Source organism: Brachypodium distachyon, chromosome 4 (assembly GCF_000005505.3).
Source record: "Brachypodium distachyon strain Bd21 chromosome 4, Brachypodium_distachyon_v3.0, whole genome shotgun sequence".
NCBI classification, from domain to species: Eukaryota; Viridiplantae; Streptophyta; class Magnoliopsida; order Poales; family Poaceae; genus Brachypodium; species Brachypodium distachyon.
The window spans coordinates 23,372,141-23,388,518 of record NC_016134.3 but is presented as its reverse complement, the minus strand read 5'-3'; the positions used below and the strand labels follow the sequence as shown (position 1 = coordinate 23,388,518).

Below are 16,378 nucleotides of genomic sequence, written 5' to 3'. Positions count from 1 at the left end.
TCCAACCGGGATCGAACCTAGGCAGGCTGCCTACTGTACGGCAGAACTAACCACCCGAGCGACGCTCGGTTCTCCAAGTTTTGCTTATTGTTTGGGCTTCGGCTTCTACAACTTAGAGTCCGTTGGAGCTGAAACCCAAGCAAACACACACTTAAAAACTCTTAAATAGAGCCACAGCTTGAATAACAGAAAAAAAAAACGACGAGACACGGCGGGGCTGAAAGATTCTCCTGCGGGGTGGAATTTCAGCCTCAATAGGTTATTACTAAGCGCACACGATTAGCAAATAATATGTGTTTAATGAATCTGATTGTGGGGCTATCAGTACTTTGTATATGTTTAGTGGGATGGACGTTGGAAAGATCATGTTGGTGCATTTATAAATAGTAGAGATGTGCACGATTTTACGCTAGCAAAACAATAACACTTGCACACAGAATATTTTTTATTTGTTGTATGAGAGGCATTGCTTTATTTGTTAATTTAAATTATCGGATGTATTTAGCCGCAAACTTTAAGTGACACCGAAATACCGAATACAGCACAGACATGCACATCACCACACTATGGCTAGGAGAGATTGCAAATGAAACACCGAGTACAACATAATCACCAGCGGGCAGCGGCTTCGGCTTGCATCTCCCGTGTTTGTAACCCAGCTGCTGCATCGTAGCTGCGGTGCAAGCTGCGGCCATCTAGCATCTAAACATGCCCTTCATGAATCATGTTTTCAGAGCTGACATGTTTATATTTTTCAGCAGGCAGCGTTTGAAAATTCAACAGCTTTTCATCAGACTAGTATCTGTCACGGCAGAACCTACAGGCGTGACTGATGGAACTGAAGCTGAAGCCAACAGCAACAGTTCCGAGTCAGAGGAGAACGATGAGGATACTGGGCCAAGTTCTGGCCGGCCCAAGAGAGTCCCGAAGCCCAACCCAAGATATGACCCGAAGGAGTGGATGCTGACGACCCGCAAGGCTTCAGCTACTTAAGCGAGGCTTCCCCTTCTGTTTCGTTTTGTCGATTAAGTTGTATCTGAACTTGTCGTCCAAGAACTTCTATCCCAGTCCCGGCTCTATTCTCCCCCAAATTGCTTGCTGCTACTCTGTATCGGATCCTGAAACTATCACAGCCGGTAACAGTATCTCCCTCTCCCTATTCTGTCTTCTCCCCATAAAATGGCGAGAGCCACAAATAGATACAGAAAAAGAAAGATAAGGAAACGGGCAAGGCGCCATGAGTGGCGTGCATGCAGCAGGGATCGAGCATGCAGTTGGTCAGTTAAAAGAGATCGATGCATGCACGGATCGGCCGGGGAAACAGACATCAAAATCCATTGAGAGGACATTCCACAGGCGGCTGCTCGATCCCCAATCCATCCACCCATCACTAATTTGCTCGCCACTCACAATCCCACCGATCCTAGATCGATCCACACAGTAGTACCGGCGGGAGGCGGCTGAGAAGAAGCCAAATTATATAAATTGAAGGGATCGGAGGCCCTATTCGGCGGAACAACCGTTGGCCGTCATGGCGCGATCGAGCGCGGACGACATGGAGCTGAAGCGCGCGTGCGAGGCGGGCATCCTGAGCAAGGAGAAGGCCCCCGAGCAGGTGGTGATGTGCTTGCGCGTCGCCAAGGGCCGCGGCACCTGGGGCAAAGCCGGCAAGCTCAACTCCCGCCACATGGCCAAGCCCCGCGTCCTCGCCGTCACCAGTCAGGACTCACCTTCTCTAAATCCGTATTCAGATATACTCCTATATAAGTATCATCTTGGATTTAATTCCTGCCCGGCCGTGTGTGTACTGTATGTACTGCAGCCAAGATGAAAGGGCAGAAGACCAAGGCGTTCCTGCGCGTTCTCAAGTATTCCAATGGTGGAGTCCTCGAGGTGATCGATTTTTCCCCAAACCTGATTTGATCAGTCTAATTTCTTCTCGATCCAGTAAGTGAATTAATAATAGCATGACTGATCGATGGATTGCTTGCTACATCATATCAGCCAGCAAAAGTGTACAAGATAAAACATCTCCACAAGGTCGAGGTCGTTGCCAATGATCCCAGCGGCTGCACATTTCTCTTGGTACATATATATATATATACATATATTATATCTATCTATCTTAATTAGTCCCTCGATCGACCTTTCTGCCTTCAAGAAAAATTAACTAAACTCCACATACGTTTCATTTCATTTCATATATTATAATACAAAAAGGGGTTTCATAACCTGAGGAGCCAGAGTGTTTCGCCTCCTCAGTGGACGATGCGCAACAAAGACGACAGGTGAGACGCATCCGTTCTCCGCACGTTTAATTTGGCATGCATTTTATGTATACCATCGCCCTTAATGTTTCTGCATTATCTGTCTATCTACATCGACTTGCATGCAGGAACCGTCTCCTCATGTGTATTCTCAACATGTGCAAAGAGATATTGGGTGGCATCCCCAAGGTTGCTGGCATGGACATCGTGGAGATGGCTATCTGGGCAAAGGTATACGCCAACGGTTAATTAATTTTGCACAAATTCTAATACCACATAATATTTAGCAACTTGGCTAACCAAGTCTCAGATATACTCTTATAGCTAACTTTTTATGGCTTTGAAAACAACCGTAATGTAGTTTTGACAATAAAACTGTACCTTTGTATAGTATTAATTTGTGATATTGCTAGCAATTAATCTATACGTATTAAACATGGCGCCTCCTATGATAACATGCTAGATCCGTCACGATCATATTTGGGGTTGGCACATAATTGAAGATTCTAGTGAGGATTATGTCTCAACCGAAGTTTTTCTGGACGCATTAGCTCCTAACCGTACCATCCCGTCATTATGGGAACATGGGCCACGTTATAGGTTAATCATGGTTAGGGTATCTTTAACCGGCGCTGGAGAAGGAGCAAGAGGAGAGGTCGGAGACGCGGGAGATAGAACTCTGGCGATTGCTTCGGAGAGATGGAGCTCAGATGGCTGCTTAGTGTCTCAGGGACATGGAGAAATTCTTGCATTGGAGCGAGGAGGAGAAGGACAAACGATCAATCTCTACTTCCTCCCGTTCGATCCAAAGTACCCGAGGATTAGTTAGAAATCAATCAATTTTCCCACCCAACATATCATTTTCTACATTGAGATTTGAGCAGTGACAGGCTTCTCGTTTTTCTTGAGAATCACCTGTAACTTATTCAAACTCGAAAACCACTACAGGTATAGCGCTTCAGATCATAGACACAAGAAATTACAAAGTAATTCCTATGACTAAGAATTACAATGAAATCTCTCGAAAACATATTTTTCATGGTACCAATCTTTGCAACACGAAATACTCTCCAGGCTTCAGGAAAATGACTGCAATTAAACTGGAGTGGTAACATCAACACTCATACCCCTGCATGAACTTGACTATCTTCAAAGGTTTCAAAAATCCCCTTGAGTCACCCATCTAAAACGATGAGAAACCGTGAGCGTTGAACGTATCTGGTCCGGGGATGATCCCCTAAAGGTGCAGGTCGTCGAACCACATGATCTTCATGAGAACAGTAGAAAAGGGCTCCAAAGCCACAAATAATTCGACCAACAAAAGCACCATGACACACTGACAAAGACTCATCAAAATCCGCATGATTGGAAACATCGAACCCGCGGTGAGAAACTCTCAGGCCCCGTGGCATTGCCCAATAAAGCACCGCTGCAACAGAGGAAGAACCAGAGTACCTTTATTGTCGATGGCATCACACCCTCCGCCGTAGCGTTGCCAATGAATACCACAAGACACATGATACTAAATACTTCTGAAAATGTCTAGGAGGACCCAAGGTTCCGCCAATCTCGCAGCGCCAAGATGGTGACAGGAGGTGAGGGGAACTGGTGAATACCGATGGTGCTCTACCTCAAAACCCTACTCTCAGTGAGCGGTGACCGGTGGACGCTTCTTTTTCATTCATTTGGGGTGGGCTGTGTGATGTGGACTTTCCACCGTGTGTTTGTGGCCTTTTGGGCCATATATGTTTGGGTTCTAGGCTTCTATTGGATTATGGGATGTGTTTGTTAAGAAGATCGATTAAGAATAAGGTGGTGGATCCGCCGGGTTTCTTGAAGATCAATGTTGATGGCGGGGTTGCAAAGAACCAGAGTAAGGGGGCGGCAACGGGTTGTGTGTCGTCGTGATGAAATCTGGTCGCTGCTCGCTCGCATGAATTTTTGATTCAATCATTGATCCCCCTAAGCTGGAGGCTCTTGCTTGTTTTGAAGGGCTAGCTTTGGCCAAAGATCTGAATATTCAGAAGATTTGTGTCCGCTTCTGATGCTCATGCAGTCGTTAAAGGTATTCTTGAAGGCAACGGGTGCAGCTGTAGCGTTCTCTTACATGAGGTAGTTGTCCGTACCATGATGTTATGTTTGTGCATGGGGGTAGATTGTCAGACTTGGATGCTCAATGTCTTGTTAATAGCTCCTTGTCTCTTCAGCATGGCCGGCTCACTTGGCTAACTAAGCCTTGCGAAGCGATGCTTGTTCCCTTTGTTGATTGATTAATAAAGGTCTTGTGTTTCTCTAAAAAAATGGACGTGGAGACGAAAACATTTAGGGAGTGAAGAAGAGAGAGAACTGCTCCTCTTGAAGCGATGTTTGCTCTTCTTCTTCATTGACGGTTTCACTTCTGCAGGATGCATTGGTGATATGTTTTTACTGTTCTTCTTTTGTGTATTCTTGAACAGTTTAAAGGTAGATTTGTTAGATTCATATCACTTCGACTCTCTATATGTTTTGCTCAGTTATTTGTTTAGATTTTTGGGGTTTGCTACATATAAATTTAATACTCCCTCCGACCGGTATTACTTGTCTCAAATTTGCTCAAATACGGATGTATTTATGTGTAAAAGGCGTCTAGATATATGTAATATTTCGACAAGTAATTCCGGCCAGAGGGAGTAGTTGACTTGTTGAGGCCATTTGCACAAGACTCTCTCATGTGCAATTGAGTTTTTGGCTCAGCTGCACATGCCTCATGTTAATGTGCAATTGAGTTCTTGGAGTTAGTTGTACATCAGTTCTCTCAAAATGTGCAGTTTAGTTTTTTTTGTGAGTTACACACTAAGAGTCTCGATATGCATTTAGGTAAGTTACACATCGCATGTCCTAATGTGCAATTTAGTTTAGCACGTGGGTGAGTAGCACCTGTAGAATTTTTATGTGATTTTAGATTTCGTGAGTTCGTTCCATATGACACCTTGCACATGATTGAGATAAAAAAATTATCTTATTTCTCAGACAACTTAGTTCTAAAACACACCCTAAATTAACAAACATGAGTGCACTTTCAAGACATTTTATCAAATGAGAAGAGTGGGTATTTTAGATATGACAAACAAGTGCGAAAGTAAAACGGGCCTCCGTCGAAGCAACCAGATGCAGCAGTGAGAGAGAGAGGAGGGACGGGGGGCAGTCATCCTTTGCTGTCCAAACACAAGAATGGCAATGGTGCCGCCGCGGCACGAGCAGTGGAGCCGTTACGGCCTTACCGTTTGTCGCGCTAGACTCCACCGACTCGCCTGCCAACGCTGTCGACATCAGAGCCTCTCGCCTTGCCTAAAACGTGTTCGACGGAATGCCAAATAGACCAAAGCTACTGACCCAGCCACGAAGTGTTGGCATCTGGCTTGCATTAAATTTACCGATTTGGGGAACCATAAAAATGGTTACGTTGATATCGAAGCCTTTTGGCCTTTTTCCACGTGCCCCTTTCACATAAGTTTCTTCAAAAATAAATGCTTTTATGACATTTTAAGCATGTTTAAGACATTTTTCAGCATTCAAAACCATGGAATTTGAAACTGACATTTCAGCACTACAATTCGTAAGACTTGCAGTTTGGAAAAATGGAGAATTAAGTGTGGGTAATCTAACTAGCTTTAGACTGCACGTATGTTCAAAGTTGTTACCTAGAACACATTATCCATAGTCCTCATATTCTAGGCACAGAGATTAATATATTCCTCAATTCCTGTACTTCAACTGTTCCATTGTCCAACAGTATCGAAGGTAGCCTTTTAGACAAAGATGTTCCTATATAATTTTGTATAACTTCCCTACAATTTTTTTTGTATAACATCAAATACACGACTATCACAATGCAGGAGAACACTACAACAAAGGTTACACAGGTGGGAACGAAAGATGGACCCATCGAATCGGTAGTGTTAGAGGCTGACTCACAAGTTGCTGTTGAAAAGGACCTGGTTTCACAAGCTGAAGAAGAGGATATTGAGGCTCTCCTTGGCACGTAAGTTGCGGAACCAGTAGAATCATATACTAGACATATATGGGGCACACGAACTTCTATTTTTAAATGAAAAGAGGATATTATGCCGTTTTGTTGGGCAGCTATGTCATGGCCATTGGTGAAGCAGAAGCATTTTCAGAAAGGATGAAGCGTGAACTTGTAGGTCTTGAATCTGCAAACGTTTATGCCCTTATGGAAACAGAATCTGTTGTGGAAGAGGTATGCTAATTTCTGCTATTTTGTAAACAGATTTTCATCATCTGTAAGCCAATTGTTCCTTTATGTAGCACCCAATATAAATTCAGTATCTGAGTTTTGGGTTGTTTAATCTCGTATCAGTATGAAATTACACATTTTTCTACATTTCTCATTATCACAATGTTCCTACCTAAGTGTTAGCTATTTCAATTTTATATCTATTTTCAGCTTACCATTAGGGCCTTCCCTGGGAAAATAATTAATTAGACATATAAGCACCTCCTAAAAGCAGTCATGCTATTCTCCCAGTCTCTCATTAGCAGATAAAGCTCAACCTGAATTGGTTCAAAAGATTGTTTAGAGCAGGTAATTTCACATGGCAATGATGTATACCAGTAACAACCTATTTTAGTATTAGGTATCTCCATAGAACCGTGCCCAGAAAACTAATCCTTGAAACAAAACAGATGCTCATACTATTTTCCACCCTCTAATTAAACTTCTTTCAGGGGAATGGATTAGTTTTTATGTCAATTCTATTTTATTTTACCAATCGTTTCACGTTATCAGTCACTTCTGAAAATTCTGAATGTCTTGGTTCTAAACTGTTTTTTATACCTTGTTATACATACTACTGTATTACTTACCAGAGAAATCGAATGCCTAACAGCTTCAAGTTTTGAGTTTTACAGGTATTGCAGGGCTTAGAAATAGCTAGTATATGTGTTGAAGATATGGATGAATGGCTTGGTATTTTCAATATAAAGCTCAGGCATATGAGGGAGGATATACAATCTGTAATTTTCCTTACCTCTACCAACCTTTTTGTGAACTATACTCTTATTTCTCTGAATAATTTATGTATGTATCTCTTCTTGAGTGCCTGATACATCTAAATGACAACCGTCAGTGTTGTGGTAAGCTCAAAGAGAGTTAATTATATTCTGATGATTTTTGTTGTCACCGGCTCAAAGCTTCATTTATACCATTCGCACCTATAATATGTGGAATTCTAAATTTTAATACCTATGCTATTTTTTTCCTTGAAACAAAAAAGAGTAGTGGGATTTTCTCTTCAAATATATATTTGGTAGTTAGAATTTTTGAAGTCATAGTTTGTGGCAAGAGTATTGAAGATAATCAGATCGTACTATTAACACTCAAGTATTGTTTTACAGCGAGTTAAGTGAATGATTCTAATATTTCTTTCACCACCTTGAGTATAAGATTACTAATCCTTCCTTTGCTTTTACAGATAGAATGGCGTAATAATAGGTTGGAGCTGCAATCTGAAAGTAATGTGGCATTAATTGATGAGCTTGACAAATTGCTTGTACTCTTGCAAATACCACCCGAGGTGGGCACTGAATCAACTTATTACTATTCTGCACTATGTCCATCTATGATCTGAGAATTATGAAATTCATGTGCTTAATCATGTTGTAGTATGAGGAATCGTTAACTGGAGGTTCATTCGACGAGGGGAATATGGTCAAGAACATAGAGGCCTGTGAATGGCTGACCAGTGCTATAAAGAACCTAGAAGCATCCAATATGGATCCATGCTATGTAAAATTGCGTGCTGTACGTTCTCTCTTTTTTATCTGTCTTGATGCTTACCTTGCTCAAACTTTTTCCCTTAATAGTTTTTATGCAAAAGAATCTAGATTAAACCAAATATCGTCAGAGAACTCCATTTGCTGGCAATCTTGCACTGATTTGGAGGACATGTAGACACATGGGATGCTTACTATGTACACTTATATCTAGCAAAGACTAGGAGAAACTTGCATAAACAAGCGACTTCTCCAAAACGGAAGGTTGCTGAGCTAATATTCACAAAGAAAATTGCAGACATTTTAGTATCGCCCTGGACCAAAGCAGATAGCAGTTTTCAGCTTTACTATAGTACTCCCTCCATTCCAAAATATAGGGCATATTTTGTTTTGGTAAGACAAGGCTTGAAGCCTTGGACCAACATTAACCAAAATATAGGGCTCGCGAATTTTCTTTGCTTTTGACTACTTGCATCCCGTGTCCTGGCAGAAATTGTATCCCTCTACGTGGATGACGTCGTCATATTTTTTCACCCAGACGGATCGTAATTGTTGGTGTCCGCAGGCTGCTTGCGTTCTTTGTCCAGGCCTCGAGGCTTTACACCCACTTCGCAAAGTGCTCGTTTCCCCCATTGGTTGCTCTCAGGAGGATGCCCTTACAGTGGCTTAGGCTTTAGGGGGTGTGTGTTGGCACCCTTCCCCGTCAAGTACCTCGGGTGTTCCCTGCCAATCTCAGCCACTATAAAAATTCAGTGGAGGAGATAATTTAGCTTATGTGGGTGGACGTATGGTGTCGTTTTCTATTGTTTCAATAATATAATAGATTTGCTGTGTAACATTTGTTAAATCTAGCGGTTCCGAAACTTGGCTGTTGAAACTGGTATTCGATTCCTTCAAAAGCAAAGTACTCAGTACTTTTCTGAGAAATATCTTAGGGTTAACTAACCCGTGGATCCTGAGTTGGCAGGCTGCAACAAATTTAGTTCTTACAGGTTACCAAAATAATATTTTCTCTGCCAATATGCATTTTCTATTTAATTTCACACAGGTTAGAGAAAAACGTGCAGAATTTGTACTTCTGAAGTGCACATTTGTTCGGAGGGCATCGGAATTTTTAAGGAATTACTTCCCTGGTTTGATTGATTTTATGCTAAATGATAAGGGCAACTTCTCTCAGGTAAAACATCTCCAATAATAGTAAAGAATTATATCTTTGGATCAAACCAGACTGGTGTGAACATACTTTTAGACATTTGCAGAAAGGGCAACTGCAGAGGCCTGACCATGCTGATATGAGGTTCAAATGCAGGACTTATGCTCGGCTTCTACAATTCATCAAGGTTAGTTGCATGTTATGTTAGTGTGAAATTATTAGTCCTTCTGTTAACAGGAAATGATTAGTTTACTCGTGATGCCACAATATTCTCATGCTCACTGTATACTACATCCTTGTAGAGTCTGGACAAAAGTTGTTTGACCCCTTTACGGAAAGCTTACTGCCATTCTCTTAACTTGCTAATTCGACGGGAGGTATAGTTCTTTATTTGCTTTCTACTGTGAAATTGTTCTTTGATTATATGCTGCTTCGATGCATTTCTTTGCTAGAGCTGCTATGAAATTGCAAAACATACAACTATGTCTACGCCATTTGGACCTCACGCAACGATATGCGCACAATATAAACATTCAATTTCTCTGCCCACTCCTACCACCAAGTATCTACTCTCACATTGTCTCAATCCGTGTGTAGAGCTGATGTAAGTGAGGAAGAATACTTCATGAATTAGTTGCACTGTACGATAAGTTGGCTAGTAGCCATCCATGCATCTTAAAAACCGATAAAGTCGTGCCATCGGCGCGTGCAGGATTTGACATTCTGTACAGCTGAATGGACAGAGGACCCTATTTCTCGTATAGCATGTATGCCAGTAAATAACGTTTTCATCCACTCTTCAGCATGTTGTTACATGCCTTAACAATTGGTGCCATAGTTTGCTATCTCAATCAATACACATGGGTCTGCCTGCAAAAGAGCCAATTGCACCACTGGTCTAACAACTTAAGAGGTGGGAGCAGTTTAGTCCAACAAGTTGCAAAGTGAGCAAAACTAGTCCCAGAAGTTGAGATTTGGGAGCATTTTAGTCCAATTAGTCTGAATTGGACACGTGGCAGCTAGATGGAGTCTCGTAGGGCCGTGGAAATTTTGCAAAAAAGCCCCTCGTACAAGAACAATTTGTACAGACGTGCCGGACGAATATGCGGGGAAGAACAGTGGCGACGACGGTTGTCGGAAAAGAGGATGACGGCGGCGTCGCGGTTCCTGTGGTCGTGGCGGTGCTCCAGGGGGGCTCTTCTCGTGCGCGCCAGCACGGGGAGACAGATGGCGGCGAGCTTGAGGCGAATCCGTCGCTGGAGCGAGCTGTCGACGTGCGGCGACGGCGATTTGGGATTAGCTTCGAGGCGGGGCGACTCTGGGACGCGGGAGAGTAGGCCGAGGGCAACAGTGGTCCTGGGGTGCCGGCGCGGTGCGCCGGCACGCGGCGGCTTGATCGGGAAGAATTGGGGGTGACCGGATTGAGCGCGGCGGGGTTGGCCGGTGGTGGGGAAGATGACCCACTAGGCTGTGTCTTGGGCGCGTGTGGGGTCGATTCGGTGCGGCTTCCGATGCGGGAAGGCGCAAATAAGATTCTTGGCGACGCGCAGAGGTCAAGGGCTGGCCGGAGCAGCTGGGAGGGCCGGAGCGACTTGGAGGAGGCAGCGGCTTCGGGAGAGAAAAGAGAAAGAGCAGAGGGAAAGGAGAGCTCGAGAGCGGAGGGGATTCGTGAGCGGGGTGGCTAGTGGATAAGGCGGAGGGGCAGCAGGGCGGGGCGGAGCTGTGCGAGGGGACGACAGCGTGGCCGGGTTGGCCGACGGGACGGGGAGCAGGACGGTGAAGAAGGACAGGGGTGTCGGTGGGTCACTGACGGCTGGGTCCCACGGGTCAGATTTTTGTCTCGGGAGGTGAGTGGGATGCTCAATAACCACAGGGGGTTTTCAGCAAAAAGACACATGACACATGTCAACGCATGATTGGCTTGGACCTCTAAAGCAATCTGAATCTCAACTTCTGGGACAAGTTTTGCTCATTTTACAACAAGTTGGACTAAATTGCTCCCACCTCTCAAGTTGTTGGGCCAGTGGTGCAATTACCTCCCTGCAAAAACTAGCACATCACATTTTCTCCTTGTTCCGACAAAAAGAGCGAGCCTTGAAGTTTGTCCATTTTATTAGCAAATTCTAATCATCCTGAAAGAACAATCAACTAACTCCCTGACCACTGTACATATACATCTCGCTGTTAAGGAGATGTGAGGGTGATACCCAAACGTTAGAGGGTGACACCTGTTGTGTGAGGAAATATGCAATTTGTATTTCCTGGAGACCAAGGGCCAGTATACAAACAGGTGTGGTAATATGCAGGAAAACCCCTTACACAACAGAGAAAATGCACAACAAACTCATGCTGGGCCAACAACACTGAGCTTGGAGAAGGTAGAAGCCATGTTGTGCTCTAGTCTTGGCCTTCATGAAGAATTTCGCTATCTATAACTCTGAAGGCACAAACTATAGAGCCACAACTTGTTCCTGCACATGGGAGCTCATGAAGGAAGTATTGCCAGATACTAGATGATGCCCCGCACGTTGTTGCGGGAATTTTCAGTTAACATGAGTGAAACTAAGTGTAGCAACAAAAAAGATTCAAATCGAAAGCATATAACGGAATTGTATGATATATTCTTTACTTCAGAGATGCTTATTAATGAAAACTCTAGAGGAACATGCAGGAAATCCCATAAACATGCAGGAAATCCCGTAAACAACCGGGAAAATACACAACAAAGATCTGTAAAGTATATGCAACTCTAGAGGATAGCACCCGAGTGTATGAGGGTTGTTTCTGAATGTGTAAAGGAAGGTACCCGAAAGTATTATGGTAGTATCCAAGTTGTTGCATCCAATGGGTAACTACATAATTTGTTTTAGAGAACGTTCAAACATTTCCACATCTTTTCATTATGTCAATGCATAAGATAAACTTAGTTTTCTGCGGACTGCGGGCACCTAATTTGAAGATCTGAGTGTAACATGTGTATGTTTGTTTTGTAGGCCCGTGAATTTTCTAATGAGCTACGAAATAGTTCAAAAGCATCAAAGAGCAGTACACCATCATTTGAAGGTCCTGCCGGTGCGAATCAGCCAGCTGGTGTTACAGATAGCCCTGGAGACGCGTATTCCAAGATGATTACTAATTTTATTCCACTTCTTGTTGATGAGGTTGATTGTCTTTCTGTGAATTTTGTGTGAAATTGGGTAGTAAATCCTGGAATGTGAATAAATTTCACATGCTGTTTTTTCACCATGTATATCTAATGATGTAGTGCTTGTTCCTGGCACATTTCATGTGCTTCGAAGTTGGTGCATTGGATACTTCAGATAGTAGCAATGCTCTCACAGAGTCAAATAGCACTTCTCAGAGCACTTCCGAAGCATCTGGGATTAGTGTAAAACCAAGTAATGAACCACCGACTCCCAAGTTAAACAGTTTCCCAGATTTATTTAATTTTTATTTTTACATGATATGAAATGTCATCTTACTATTTTTTTCAGGTAGCAGTTCAGCCGATTTGGGAGTTCTAAACGACTGCCTAAAGGAGTTGCTTGATGGTATTCAGGTTGATGCTCTTGTCTTTCCCCCTTCTAAATTTTAGAGACAGGTTGAATACCAAAATATATGGACAAACATAAAGCTAAAAGCTAGGCCATTGCAGGGTGGAGTCTTCACTTGTTTGACATGACATTTTTTCAGGAGGACTTCTATGGTTTAGTCGACTGGGCATTCAAGCTAGACCCGTTGAGTTGTATTTCAATGCACGGCATAACTGAGCGCTATCTTTCTGGTCAGAAGGCAGAGGTCGCAGGATACGTGCAAGTCCTGCTTGATGACTTGGAGACAAGAATAACCATTTTGTTCAGCAGGGTTTGACGCTCTACCTCTGTCTCCTACTTTGGAGAGTCTATTTTATTCTTTACTGTTTCTGTTTTCTTGGGCAGCACAGTTCGTTGATGATGCCTGTTACCAGATTGAAAAGTATGAGCGCAATGTACGACAAGTTGGAGTCGTTCCTTATATTCCCAGGTCCATTGTTATTTGTTTCATAATACTCATGCAGAGTCCAGAAAAGACCGAATGTGTACGTGATGTTGCTTTACGTGATGCATAGCTTATGTGTACGACATTAATGTAGTGTCATTGTTCCTTTTATATAGATTTTCTCAACTTGCAGCACGTATGGAGCAGTATATCAATGGAACGAGGGATCTAGTTGACCAGGCATATACTAAAATTGTAAGACCGAACTACGATGTGGAGCTTGTGTTTCTCAAGGAATATCATATTTATTCATGCTTAAACCCTGTTACATGGATAATCAATGATATTCTGCTCAACCTACTCCACTGTCTACTGGTTGGAACAGATTACACTATCAATGATGTTCGTAGCTTACATAATATAGTGCTGTGACTGAAACAGGTGAGCATTATGTTTGTGACGCTGGAGAAAATAGCTCAAGTGGAGCCCAAATATGTTGATATTGTACTCTTGGAGAATTATGCAGCTTTCCAGCACAGGTTTTTCTCATTCTTTTCCTTCGTTTGTGCGCCTTCACCATGTCAAGATTTTCCACCAGTTCTTGGAATACTGATTATCCGGAATACTTAATGATCTCGACAATTCATTAACTTGTTATATTTAATCTGATGAGCAGTCTATATGATCTAGCAAATGTTGTGCCAACACTTGCTAAATATTATCATCAAGCCAGTGAAGCTTATGAACAAGCCTGCTCGCGCCATATAAATCTGGTTATATATATTGTAAGTTGTTTATAACTTCTTTTGGTTCCATACTGCCTTTGACCATGTAAAACAATGAGAAATTTATACTGCCACATACTAAGGCTTTTTTTTCATATTTGTTGTGCAGCACTTTGAAAAATTATTCCAGTTTGCTCGGAAAATTGAGGAACTGATGTACAACATGAGTCCTGAGGAGGTATGCAGTGTCATTTGGCTCTGCACTTCAGTTTGAATTTTGATATCACTTATTTATCGTAATATCCATGCTGCATTTCTCTGTTGACATCCATTTGCTGCTAATATTGTCCTCTTGAGGTCTCTACCTGTAAATGTTATTTATTTCCAGAGAATGGGATTTAATTATGCTTTGTTTTAGTACAAATAAGAAAACTGGAATATTACTGCTATTCAAATCTCCAGTTTACAAAATCTCGCTAACATGCTGTTTAATGCATAGACAATTACATACTCAAGGTTTAGTTCCCAGTGATTTTTCTGTTAATATTTTTTCCATGAATCTCTCTTATGACATGATTGTACAGATACCATTCCAAGTTGGAATGTCGAAGGTAGATTTCCGCAAGATGCTAAAGTCCAGCCTAACTGGTGTATGTAAAGATTATAATATTTTTTCTCTTTCGTATGAATTTGCTGAACTCGTCTAAAATGCTTTTACATTGCATATTCCTTATGACAGCTGGACAAAACAATCAATGCAATGTATAGGAAATTACAGAAGAATATAACCGCGGAAGAGTTGCTACCTTCTCTATGGGAAAAATGCAAGGTATTATATCTTCTTAAACTAAAAACACAAGTAAAAGAGCTGGTTCCTTCAGATAGATTGCTTCATTAAAATAAAGTTTAGGTTGTCAATCATGATCCTTGTTCCAATTAACTATGGGTAGTATCTTGTTAATTCATTATTGGGTGGTTCTTTGTTGGTTGCAGAAGGAGTTTCTCGACAAGTACGCAACCTTCCTCAAACTGATTTCCAAAATATATCCCAACGAAACAGTGACATCTGTGAATGAGATGAGGGAGATCCTATCTTCTCTCTAGCAACATTGATCTCCGATGAACCTCGCGAGGTAACTTTATGCACTTGATTTTTGCTGCTGTGTTGCTACTTATTGTTTTTCTTCTGGAACAGGCTTCTGAAACAGCTTTGGCCACCCATGTGACCACAACGGAGGTACAGGATTACGTTTGGGCAAACATACTCCTGCTGTCCTGCACGATCTTCAGTGCCCTAAACAACTGACAGCCCTCTCGCACCAGCATGCATCCAAGAGTACAGCAATTTTGGAGCATACATCCTGGACGACCGAGGTCGGTGTGTTGTTGAAGATCCTAGCGTTGCGTTCCAGCCATGTCATCTAGATAACCAAAGCTATTGGAAACATGTTTTTTTTCCACAGAAAAGTTATTACTCTCTCCGGCTGGAATTACTTGTCGAAATATTACATGCATCTAGACGCTTTTTACACATAGATACATCCATATTTGGTCAAATTTGAGACAAGTAATACCGGTCGGAGAGAGTATTATTATAATTTTGCAGGTGTATGAATCGACCTAGTTTTATATTGTGGTTTACTGGTGTTTCAGGAGCAATTTCAGTGAGTTGTGTTTAGCATCTGTCGGGTTAGATAGGCTCATAGGCCTCATTCGGGGGAGCTAGGACTGTTACATCTGGACCCAGAGCCGTCCTGCAGGAAGCAGCGGAGCGAGCTTTATGTGGGATTTGAGGCTGGAGCAAGCACTAAGTGGGGAAAATTATCCGCCGATGTCATTGACCTAACCTGTTACTAGTACGATTTCTTCTACCCGCCGCTGCTCTTTGCTCCTTTTGCCAGCTGCAACTCTCGGCCGTCGCACCAGCCGGAATCCTTTTGTGACTACCTTCTTCAACCACCAGGGGCAACTACGAGGGTATCAGGAATTCAGGATAGCTGATCCCTCCTCGTCAGGTAACGAACGGCTGAAATGGAACATGGCACTAGGATGGGTGAGGATGCTTTCCGGATATCATCGGTGATTCAGTTCATTACTGCACTATAAAAACTGTTTCACTTAAGTTTTCAGTTAATTACTGCACTACAGCTCTGTTACGTTAGCTATGTGTAGTGATCCTCAGCTAGGTTTCTTCGTTCCGTTCGTTCTTCTCTCCGGAAATCGCCCATAGATCCCATACTTGATGACCATGGGAAAGCAACCTGTGATTGACTCGGCCCATCAACTAACATCTTTTTTATAAAACACGTTTTGTTCAGTGGGTAACTCGGCCCATCAACCATATGGTAGGCCCAACATATCATAAGGAGTCCCACGTCAACCTGATACTTGAAAAACAATGTAGTTTTCACGAAAAATCCTTAGAATGATGTGTAGAAGCTTCTTGTAAATTTTCATCAAATTCTGAAAACCTAGATTTT

The 16,378-nt window shown here is 42.5% G+C and overlaps 1 protein-coding gene across 1 annotated transcript; it reads left to right on the top strand.

Moving 5' to 3' along the window:
- Positions 1 to 1,042: 1,042 nt before the first annotated feature.
- Positions 1,043 to 15,544, top strand: LOC100841153 (exocyst complex component SEC3A). Its single transcript, XM_003576040.4, has 26 exons — positions 1,043 to 1,718; positions 1,823 to 1,893; positions 2,005 to 2,085; positions 2,221 to 2,288; positions 2,396 to 2,498; positions 6,143 to 6,288; positions 6,390 to 6,507; positions 7,179 to 7,283; positions 7,742 to 7,843; positions 7,933 to 8,070; positions 9,091 to 9,219; positions 9,302 to 9,382; positions 9,498 to 9,572; positions 12,189 to 12,356; positions 12,461 to 12,593; positions 12,690 to 12,754; positions 12,889 to 13,059; positions 13,139 to 13,218; positions 13,350 to 13,428; positions 13,615 to 13,712; positions 13,850 to 13,958; positions 14,068 to 14,136; positions 14,483 to 14,548; positions 14,638 to 14,727; positions 14,892 to 15,031; positions 15,094 to 15,544. Exons 1-25 carry the CDS (start codon positions 1,532 to 1,534, stop codon positions 15,000 to 15,002), a joined length of 2,643 nt encoding a protein of 880 aa, XP_003576088.1. The 5' UTR covers positions 1,043 to 1,531; the 3' UTR covers positions 15,003 to 15,031; positions 15,094 to 15,544.
- The last annotated feature ends 834 nt before the right edge of the window (positions 15,545 to 16,378 follow it).

What these genes read in the sequence shown, in the direction of transcription:
- LOC100841153 (XM_003576040.4), top strand. Translation starts at nt 1,532, where the DNA reads ATGGCGCGATCGAGCGCGGACGACATGGAGCTGAAGCGCGCGTGCGAG. An exon ending in TATGCAGCTTTCCAGCACAG is followed by an intron (nt 13,713 to 13,849) that starts GTTTTTCTCATT and finishes TCTGATGAGCAG; the next exon opens with TCTATATGATCTAGCAAATG. An exon ending in TAAAGTCCAGCCTAACTGGT is followed by an intron (nt 14,549 to 14,637) that starts GTATGTAAAGAT and finishes TCCTTATGACAG; the next exon opens with CTGGACAAAACAATCAATGC.